Here is a 10,563-nt window from a genome sequence, read left to right on the forward strand (position 1 = left end):
CAGCTTTTGAGAGGTTGCAGGGAGCGTCCGTTTTCACTAAATTGGACTTACGTAATGCTTATCATTTGGTCCGTATCAGGGAGGGGGATGAGTGGAAGACTGCCTTTAACACCCCTAGAGGCCATTTTGAGTACTGCGTGATGCCTTTCGGGCTAACGAACTCGCCGGCAGTCTTCCAAGCACTCGTCAATGACGTGTTGCGAGACATGGTCGATCTGTTCATATATGTTTACCTGGATGACATATTGATTTTTTCTTCGTCTCTCCAGGAACACGTGCAACACGTACGACGAGTGCTTCTGCGGTTGCTAGAGAATGGATTGTTTGTCAAGGCGGAGAAATGCGTTTTTCATGCACAGTCTGTTTCCTTTCTAGGACACATCATTTCGACTGAGGGTGTTCGCATGGATCCTGAGAAGGTTAAGGCTGTGGTAGATTGGCCATCCCCAGAGTCTCGCAAGGCCCTGCAGAGATTTCTGGGGTTCGCCAATTTTTACCGGCGTTTCATTCGCAATTTCAGCCAACTAGCCGCTCCTCTGACCGCCTTGACCTCCCCTAGTTTGACGTTCAGGTGGTCAAGCGCAGCCGAGGCTGCGTTTGCCAAACTGAAAAGCTGCTTTGTTTCAGCTCCCATTCTCGTCACCCCTGATCGCTCACGTCAATTCATAGTGGAGGTCGACGCATCAGAGGTGGGGGTAGGAGCAGTGTTGTCCCAACGCGCATCCTCAGACGGAAAGGTGCATCCTTGCGCGTATTATTCTCACCGTTTATCTCCTGCAGAGGTTAATTATGACATTGGCAATCGAGAGTTGTTGGCAGTCAAACTTGCTCTGGAAGAATGGCGTCACTGGCTTGAAGGGTCGGGTGTACCTTTCATTGTATGGACGGACCATAAGAATCTCGAATACATTAGAACCGCCAAAAGACTTAACTCCAGGCAGGCTCGGTGGGCATTGTTTTTCGGTCGTTTCGATTTTACACTTTCTTACCGGCCGGGTTCCAAAAACATCAAACCCGATGCTTTATCCCGTCTTTTTGAGCGTTCCGATCGTACTGCTACTCCCGAGCCCATTTTACCGGGGACCATCATTATCTCCGCGCTCAGATGGGAGGTCGAATCGAAGGTGTTGACTGCCTTAGAAGGGGTAACGCCCCCGACTCGTTGCCCACCGAACCGATTGTTTGTGCCGGAGGGGTTACGGTCAGACGTTCTCCAGTGGGGTCATTGTTCCAGTGTTGCTTGTCACCCAGGGGTTAGTAGAACTAGGTTTCTAGTCAAGCAACGATTTTGGTGGCCTGGTATGGCTCGTGACGTCCACGACTTCGTCTTGGCTTGTTCAGTTTGCGCTATTGGTAAGACTTCCAATCGACCTCCAGATGGGTTACTCTTACCGCTGTCTGTCCCTTCGAGACCCTGGTCCCACATTTCGCTAGATTTCATTACCGCCCTCCCGCCCTCTAAGGGCAATACGGTGATTTTAACCGTAGTGGACCGGTTCTCGAAGGCGACTCATTTTATTCCCTTGCCCAAATTACCATCAGCCAAGGAAACAGCGGTAGCTGTCATTGACCACGTCTTCCGTATACATGGCCTTCCGACAGACGTGGTTTCTGACAGGGGTCCCCAATTTGTGTCCAAATTTTGGCGAGAATTTTGTAAATTGTTAGGAGCGACTGTTAGTCTTTCTTCCGGGTTCCATCCCCAGAGCAATGGTCAAACCGAGCGAGCCAATCAGGATGTCGAAAGGGTTTTGCGATGTTTGGCTTCCAATAATCCTTCGTCCTGGTGTCAGCAACTCTCAATTGTGGAGTACGCACACAATTCTTTACCAGTGTCATCTACGGGCATGTCTCCATTTAAGTGTAGTTTAGGGTACCAACCACCTAATTTTGTCAGTACGGAATCCGAGGTTTCGGTCCCCTCCGCACACGCACTAGTCCAGAGGTGTCACCGCACCTGGACCAGAGCTCGCAGAGCTCTGCTCCAGGCTAGGTCGCGCATCAAGGCTAAGGCCGATCGCCACCGGTCGAAGCCTCCCCGTTACGTCGTCGGTCAAAGAGTGTGGCTTTCTACCCAGAATATTCAGATGCGTTCCGTTTCGAATAAGCTTGCTCCCAAATTTATTGGCCCGTTTTCTGTTACCAAAATCATTAATCCGGTAACAGTGCGTCTTAGCCTTCCTCCGGCGTACAGGAGGGTTCATCCCGTGTTCCATGTGTCCAAAATTAAACCGGTTATTTTTTCCCGTCTTAACCCGCCTGCCCCGGTTCCCCCCCCCGCCTCGTATCGTTAATGGGGAAACCACATATTTGGTTAATCGTATTCTGGACTCTAGACGGAGGGGACGCGGATTTCAGTACTTGGTGGATTGGGAAGGTTACGGTCCGGAGGAGAGAAGGTGGGTTCCTGCTCGGGACATACTGGATCACCGCCTTATTGATGATTACAATCTACAGGTAAAGCAGGCTGGGAACGTCAGGTGACGTCCTAGGGGAGGGGTACTGTCACGGTAGGAAATCCATTGTTTCCTCCGTGTCATGTTTTGTGTTGTTGTTGTACTCACGTAGTCTCCATGTGCTCGTTTGGTTGATTGTTGTCACCTGTGTGTTGATTGTCTCGCTCCAGCTGATCCTCATCTCCACTCAGCTACATATACTCACTCATCTCTCTGTCTGTTGTCAGATCCTCATTCATGTCTCCACTGCCTAGTTGGTTTACCGTCTTCCGTGTTCGTGTGCTGGATTGTATTCGTGTTGTCGTCTTCGTGTCAGTGTTCCGGTCTGTTCCTGGTTTCATCCATTGACCGTCTTCACCTTCACCTGCGACTTCACCATCCAGCTCTTCTCACGCCACCGTAGACCTTCGTTGCCATTGCCTACATTCTGGACTCTGATTTCAATAAACTTCTTCTGATTGCCTGCAATTGCTTCCTCCTCTTTTACCAGCCGTCACAGAGAGGACACTGCAGATGCTGCAATAATGGATACACAAATACACTGTAGCAAGTGTAGCGATGTTTGTCTGTGCTTCTCAGATAAAAACAACTTAGGCACTATCACTGCAAAACACAGACTTCATTCAAACCACATTGAAAGTGATAGAAGAAAAAGTTTTATGAATACAATTTTTTTCAATATTTTTATTAATAAATGCTTATTCATAAAAAATATGATTGTTGTGTGATTATTACTCATGATATATACTGTTAAGGGGGTATGTAAGCAATCAGCCCTGCAAATTAATGCTTAAATGCTCTGTATATCTGTTCAGACAAAGAGAGTACAAATACAGAAATTCTGCTCCTACCTAGACCCAATGTTGCAATATTACAACATTTCCCTAAAAACTTACTAAAAAGTAAAAAAAAAAAAAAGAAAAAGAAAAATCTTTAATTTCTGCATGAGAGGCCTCCTAAAACAATATCTGAGAGGTCAATTTTTTCTATATTTGGGTTTTACAGGGTTAATATTATGAACAGCAGCTACGCTAATTATTCTCTATTTGCTTTTCTGTTTTACCCCAGGACATTATCGGGATCAACATGCACATTCCCAAATTTCTATATCGTAATTATTGTTAACATTTAATCATTAATCTGCTAACAGTGATTGTAAATTAAATTGCCTAAATTATTATATTGTTAGCCAACTGCATGATTATATATGTACATTTCTGAAACCACATACATTGGACAGTCACCTCCGATAACAGAATACTCTAAATTGTAATGTTGACATTCATTCTCTGTAAGAAGAATGCATTGAAACGATATCGATTGTGAAAAGCGTTATACAAATAACTGAATTGAATTGTTTTATTTGTGATTGAGTGTAGAGCAATTGCCATTGCATATGATTGTTATCTTTAGTGGTTACAGTTGTTTGATTTTGCTTGTTTTGTTTCTTTGCCATTTCCGATTACCCGTTGTGCAACTTTTGAATGTTTTCCATTAAACTTTGTTGTAAATTTGCAATAAACACACTGTGGTGGTTTCTCTCTTGAGTTCTCCTCATCTTTTGTGAGATGATGGGGTTACAAAACATTTTTAAGGCATTTTACCAAGAAAAACAAGGACACTGACGGTTAAACGTATATTTTATTGGATCAGTGTTTGTATTTTTGTGTGTTTACATACGGGTCATTGATGTGCGCTCTGTGCTCCTGGCTGCTCATTAGGGGGAACCAGGACATCACAATATTGATAAAGCGTAAATGTAGTCTGAAGATGTTCTGATCGGCTCAAAAAAATTATCCGAAAAAAGAATCCTTAGAGCAGTTTTATTGACCCCGGTGTTGGTTTTAGTTTAGAAACCATACAGAATTAATTTAAAGTGACTTTAATTGTTAATATTTTATATAAACCCCCAAGGTACAAAGTGTAAATCCCCCTCGTTATCAGGAAACTCAGACTTGTGACTCATCTCGAGGTGAAAATCTACCCAATCTGGAATTTCTACCCAGCTTTGCATTTCAAAAGACATTCCAAAGTGTCCTGGCAGACAGTGGCCGTGACCACCCCTTTGGCCACCCCACTCGCAACTGCTGTCTCTGTCTACTTTTTTGTTGACAAGAATTGCGATTATTTAAACGCAGAATCGTCTCTTTAAGACAACAACAACAAAAACAAAAAACGGGAGACTTTTCAGACGTGCACTCCAACTTCGCCTCAGCGAATGATACAGGTGCCAAATGAGCTTCAGCAGAACAACAGTGAGGGGCGAACATTATATATAGCTTACGCAAATGTTTCTCAACTGGTGGGTTGCAAGACCGCGCAGTTTTCAATCACGCGCAAATACGGCGCGCTGTACATTACTCGCTATAAATAAAACACAAAAGAAACTACGTGCATGCAACGTTGTAGTTCTGTCGTCTATTAAGTTATGAAATAACCATATATATGCCTCACATGTCTCTGGACTAAAATATTCTGCTATGTGAGATCACAATATAAGGCACAAGCTGATATGTAATTTTTTTAATGCATAAATAAATGTGAGATCTGTGCAGTTGTACTAGAAGATGCTAATGTTGCATTAATTTATAAAGTACAAACTAAAATTCATCACATTTAAATGCATTAAATTTTACATTCTGGCATATATGTGCTGTTGACTTCTGCTTCCACATCAGCAAACGGGAATTCAAAAGAGAACACCTTTTTTTCTCTTTGTACACAATGTTTAATTTAGGTATGGTAGAACTGTTGCAATTATTTATTTTGACAATATAGAAAGTTAAACATTTAATGTTTACTTTTTTGGTTAGTTTTTGAAACAGACAAACTCAGAATTGTTGAAGTTCATTGATTATATACATAAAATTCAATGAAGGAATAATCTACAGTGTGTAGTTATCAGCATGTCTCATCCATTGAGATGCAACAATGGAGAACAAGCTATTGGGGGTTTTGAGAACCAGAACTGACTGAACAATTCAGCTATAGGGTGAGCCCCTTTATTAATATGCCTGCAAGTGAGGAATGAAAAAAAAAAGTCAAATTCACTCATCATTCCATGATCTAATTCACTATCTCAGTTAAAATTAAGTAGGCTACAAATGAACTGTATTCAGTTGTGTTGTAGGCACAGTCCAGTACATTATAGTCCAGTACATAAATAATTAAGATTGCTGGCCCCAGGTTGGCCACCCCTATGAAAAAATCCTGGCTCCGCCACTGTGAAGCTACTCTTTGGGTACAAAGACACTTTAGGAAATACTGCCAAAAAGACATGAACTTATCACCAAAAACAGCCTCTAGCATTTCATATGTATAAAGTATGCTTCAATTTTGTTTATGACACCTATGCAATTCTTTCTGTGTGTTGATTACAGGTAAATTGAAAGAAAATCTACCTCAAATACAGAAAGTGTGTACTGTTTGGTATGGTTGTGATGGATGAATGTTTGTCAGTATTTTGGTGAAAAATTTATTTTTGTAAAATGTACAGCTTTTGAACTAGTAAAGTTAAATTCTTGGAGTTCTCATTAAAATTCCTATAAACTTGAGAACAAAAGGGCCATACGGACACTATGCTAATTACATGCAAGAACAGGAGCACGGGGCGTAGGACCCGCCCAAAACCATATCGGATTGGCTAAAACATCTGGAAAGGCGGAACCAACAAACTGTTTAAAATACGATGCCGCGCTTTGGATTTTTGCTTTCACTTTCAAGTGCGCCTTTTCCTCTTGGCCTTCGCTGAGTGGACGGAACGACCATCATCTTGATTGCACGAACAACTTCTTCAAGAATTCACTGAAAGCCAGCATGAACCTGCGTTGAAATTCACAGACAAAAGTCTTTTGTTCCAGCACCTTCTTGAGGCGGATGTCGTCCTTCAGAAGTCTTGACTGAGCCACGCCGCTTCCTTCAACTCCGTCACGAAGGGAAAACTGCGTTTACAGGAGCAGCCAACACAAGTAAACACAAGTCTCCTAATTTTGCTGAGCTGCATGGTGCAATTATATTAAGCAAATTAAATTATTGTTGAATTGCTAGTGTATTAATTCTCTCAGGTTGCGGTCAAAGAAACTTGTTAAAACTAAATAATTGGGGAATCCATTTACCTTCAAACAATAACCTCGCCATTTTTCTGAAACTGAATGAATGTGTGTTTGTGCGTGTTTTTTTCGTTAGATTAGTTTGTGTGTTAGTAGTTCAATAAATTCTTGTGTTGATTTTTCACGCATACAGTGTCTTGTGCTGTGCTTACCAAATTGCTGCCTTCAACAAAGGTTGTGCTACCTTGCTCATAATCATAATTAATAATCATAACAAAATATTATTATTTCAGTGGCCACGGGATAATACTTTGTCCAGAATTGGTAAAATAATTGTAAACTCAATTTCTCGGTGGACGAATAATTGATAAAGAATTAAAATATTGATTCTGAATCATTTACGGTTAATCCGGTTCTTATTAAATGTAATTTAATTACAATTTTGATAAATTATTTGGGTTGATTCCTACAACATGAATGCATTTGAACATCTGCCCTCTCTTACTAGTTATTAGTAATGCCTGGACAATGTGGATGATTTTGCTCAATCTTGTGTATTATGAGGTTTCTTCCTTAACCTGAGAATGTTATGGTACACCATCTCTGTGTCTGCTTGATCAGCTGATGATTGATATCTTTGAGGCTGCAGAATATTAATCTAACAATCAGTATTTTTTTTTATCGATCAGGTCAGTGCTGTAGCAATGCATCACCTCCTTTCCATGTTTTTACTGCTAGCCATTATTGGGCAGCATGTGAGCGTTCAGTTCCCAGGAAGACATTACAAATCAGTGTTGACCGTGCCTAACGGAATGTCCTGGGGGTCGTGGGGTCATCAGGACATGTGTCCAGCTGGAATGTATGCGGCAGGATTCAGTCTGAGGGTAAGTTGGGCATTGACTATTTTGCTAATACACTGGTGGCTATAAGTGCTTCAGAGGTTGAAAACTGTGGAGTTGCAGTTAGTCATTTAATCTCCAGGGGCCAATTGTTCAAAAGGTTTCATCAAAATGATCTGGATTTGAAAATCCCATATTTTGCTGTCCAGGATCAGGTAATCCATCTTACTTTTGTGCTGGTATTTCAAAGCATAATTGGACTTTTCTCCTTTTGAACAACCCATTTTTAAGTTTTGATCTAATCTGATTACTTTTGAACAACTGGCTCCTGCTGCAACTGCTTAAGATTTTTTAAGGGTCTGTACTAAAGACCATAAAGATAAATGTTACTATGAGAATTTAAATGTTACAATGGTTGGGCTAGTTTCAGCTCTTTCAATTGTCTCAATGTTGTTGTTGTTGTTGTCGTTTTAAGGTGGAAGGTCATGTCTCTGGTGATTTTGATGATACAGCGCTCAATGGGATTCGTCTTCACTGTGTATATTGGTCCAGAGTAACAGAAGCATATGCTGTGTCCAACGCAGGACAGTAAGGGAGTCTGATTATTATCAATTCTTACATTCAAGTGTTTAAGCTAGATAAGTGAATTGAGGATTTTCATGACAATAATAATCAATTTGATTAAGAAACCTCTTTGTCTTTTCTTCAGCTGGGGTGAGTGGACAAATATCAAGTGGTGTCCTTCTGGATTCTTAAAGGCTTTCCAGCTGAGAGTCGAACCTTCCCAAGGAAGGGGTGATGATACGGCCGCAAACAACATCATGTGAGAATGTCTGGATTTATTTAGCTATTTAAGGACTCTGTTTTCCTTCATCAAGCAGTTCAATTAATATCACACTCAGTCGTGCTGCTGATCGTGGTTGTGATTAGGCCATAGGCTGCAGGTGATCATGTGACTGACATTCAATCCAGCAGCACAATTACATATTTTATCATAATATTGTCACATCTGAATGTTCTCCAGGTTCAGCTGCAGTGACGGTGTTGTGCTGACGGGTGACGGCACAGGCTGGGGTGATTGGGGCATCTGGAGCCCAGTGTGTGATGGAAAAGGAATCTGCGGCATCAAGACGCGGGTAGAAGGTCCACAGGGAAAAGGAGATGACACCGCTCTCAATGACGTGCAAATGTACTGCTGTGATTAAGGTGAAGTGATCGCAATCTAAACCTCAGACTGACACATACTGCAGATCAACTAAATCTGTTTGTTCTTTCAGGTGTAGGAGGATGACAACAAGAACAGCAAGAAGACCTAATGGATTGTCATAACTGATCATCATACTGTGATAATCTAACATGAACCATGTCATAAAACAGTTTTGTAAGGAATAATTCACATTTGCACAAAACAAAGAATCTGCCAAGATGTCATCGGACCACCCCATTGGATGTACGCAAAGACACGATTGCACATTTCTCAGTAAAGACGAAGAGAGGACACTGCAGATGCTGCAATAATGGATACACAAATACACTGTAGCAAGTGTAGCGATGTTTGTCTGTGCTTCTCAGATAAAAACAACTTAGGCACTATCACTGCAAAACACAAACTTCATTCAAACCACATTGAAAGTGATAGAAGAAAAAGTTTTATGAATACATTTTTTTTCAATATTTTTATTAATAAATGCTTATTCATAAACAATATGATTGTTGTGTGATTATTACTCATGATATATACTGTTAAGGGGCTATGTAAGCAATCAGCCCTGCAAATTAATGCTTAAATGCTCTGTATATCTGTTCAGACAAAGAGAGTACAAATACAGAAATTCTGCTCCTACCTAGACCCAATGTTGCAATATTACAACATTTCCCTAAAAACTTAAAAAGTAAAAAAAGTCTGCATCAGAGGCCTCCTAAAACAATATCTGAGAGGTCAAAAAATGTTTGCTCTTTTTTTTCTATATTTGGGTTTTACAGGGTTAATATTATGAACAGCAGCTATGCTAATTATTCTCCATTTCTCCACACCTGATGGATTCTGTTTTGTGGGCATTATGAAATGGACTGATGTGAATGTAACAATTGTGTTGTGACATTGATGCATTTACATTATAAACCCTGCATTACTTCAGCATGAGCTCTTTTAAATTAAAAAGTCCCGTAAAAAAACTGTAATTTTCTGGCAGCAGGGCACCAGAAAAATAACGGAAAATAAATGTCTTATTAAATGTATTTTTTACGGGATTTTTTTTACAGTTTATCTATGTTTTTTTCTAATAGTATTTTTCTGTTTTTAAACGGACATTTGTTGGCGCCCCTGTTGCCAGAAAATTACCGTCTTTTTTACGGGATTTTTTTTTTTTTTTTTTACAGTTTATGTTTTCGGGATTTTTTTTACAGTGTAGAGTGGTCAAAATAGCCTGTGCTGCTACACATCACATAAGGACACTGCAGTTCTCACGTGGTCACAAATTGAAATTTAAACTGTTAGATTCATTGTAACTAAGTTCTAAATGTGCTTTTCTGTTAAATTTGTACTTAGTTTAGACCATAATTAAACACAGGAATAAACTTTATGTGGGATTTGAAACTCCATCATCCAGAGCAGTGAAGCTCTCTGTATCTTTGTAGTTTATCTGTTTTTTAACTTCTGTTGGGGATAAACAGTTTAGGACCCTTGAGACAAGATATTTTGAATTAAAACCTGGAGTCAAAGTTTAAAAAAAATAATTAATAAATTGAAGAAAAATTTAATGAAGAATAATTTGCAGTTTCATCAGCAGAAGCCAGCTTCAGGTCTCACAAGGAGTTCGTAGGCTGCTCTGCGTACAATCACATTTTTAGATCAACTCTAACAGAGTCTAACTACGTCATTACTTCAGGTTGGATGATTCGGATTGGCTAAGAAAAATAGACAAGATTAGACATTTTCCACATGTGGACAAATAGTAAGAGGCATATCTCCCTTCGTCACGGTGATGACGAGGGGGACCCTGGATTTAGGTACCGGATGTCCCAGCAGGAAACTTTTCCCAAAACATAACATGCTCTTTTCTTATAGTGAGAGAGGAAAATAGATGCTTTAACACATATTGAAGAAGTCATTCAAATAATTGAACATAAATATAAAAGTTGATTAATAACTTAAAAGAAGCGGCAGAATCCACCCCTTCACTTCTAAATGATCTTCTTTGAGATTTTCTTTGAGTGTTG

At 40.3% G+C, this 10,563-nt stretch overlaps 1 protein-coding gene across 1 annotated transcript; it reads left to right on the forward strand.

Moving 5' to 3' along the window:
* Positions 1–6,223: 6,223 nt before the first annotated feature.
* On the forward strand, positions 6,224–8,960 carry LOC137013087 (vitelline membrane outer layer protein 1-like). Its single transcript, XM_067376697.1, has 6 exons — positions 6,224–6,424; positions 7,195–7,389; positions 7,820–7,932; positions 8,054–8,167; positions 8,369–8,550; positions 8,622–8,960. The coding sequence occupies exons 2-5, from the start codon at positions 7,210–7,212 to the stop codon at positions 8,547–8,549; spliced, it is 588 nt and encodes a 195-aa protein (XP_067232798.1). The 5' UTR covers positions 6,224–6,424; positions 7,195–7,209; the 3' UTR covers position 8,550; positions 8,622–8,960.
* The last annotated feature ends 1,603 nt before the right edge of the window (positions 8,961–10,563 follow it).

This window comes from Chanodichthys erythropterus, chromosome 22 (assembly GCF_024489055.1).
Source record: "Chanodichthys erythropterus isolate Z2021 chromosome 22, ASM2448905v1, whole genome shotgun sequence".
Classification (NCBI taxonomy): domain Eukaryota; kingdom Metazoa; phylum Chordata; class Actinopteri; order Cypriniformes; family Xenocyprididae; genus Chanodichthys; species Chanodichthys erythropterus.

Excerpts from the sequence above, each read along its gene's own strand:
- LOC137013087 (XM_067376697.1), top strand. The coding sequence starts at position 7,210 with ATGCATCACCTCCTTTCCATGTTTTTACTGCTAGCCATTATTGGGCAG. Across the intron at positions 7,390-7,819 it reads CGGCAGGATTCAGTCTGAGG|GTGGAAGGTCATGTCTCTGG; the intron begins GTAAGTTGGGCA and ends TGTCGTTTTAAG. Across the intron at positions 7,933-8,053 it reads GCTGTGTCCAACGCAGGACA|CTGGGGTGAGTGGACAAATA; the intron begins GTAAGGGAGTCT and ends TCTTTTCTTCAG.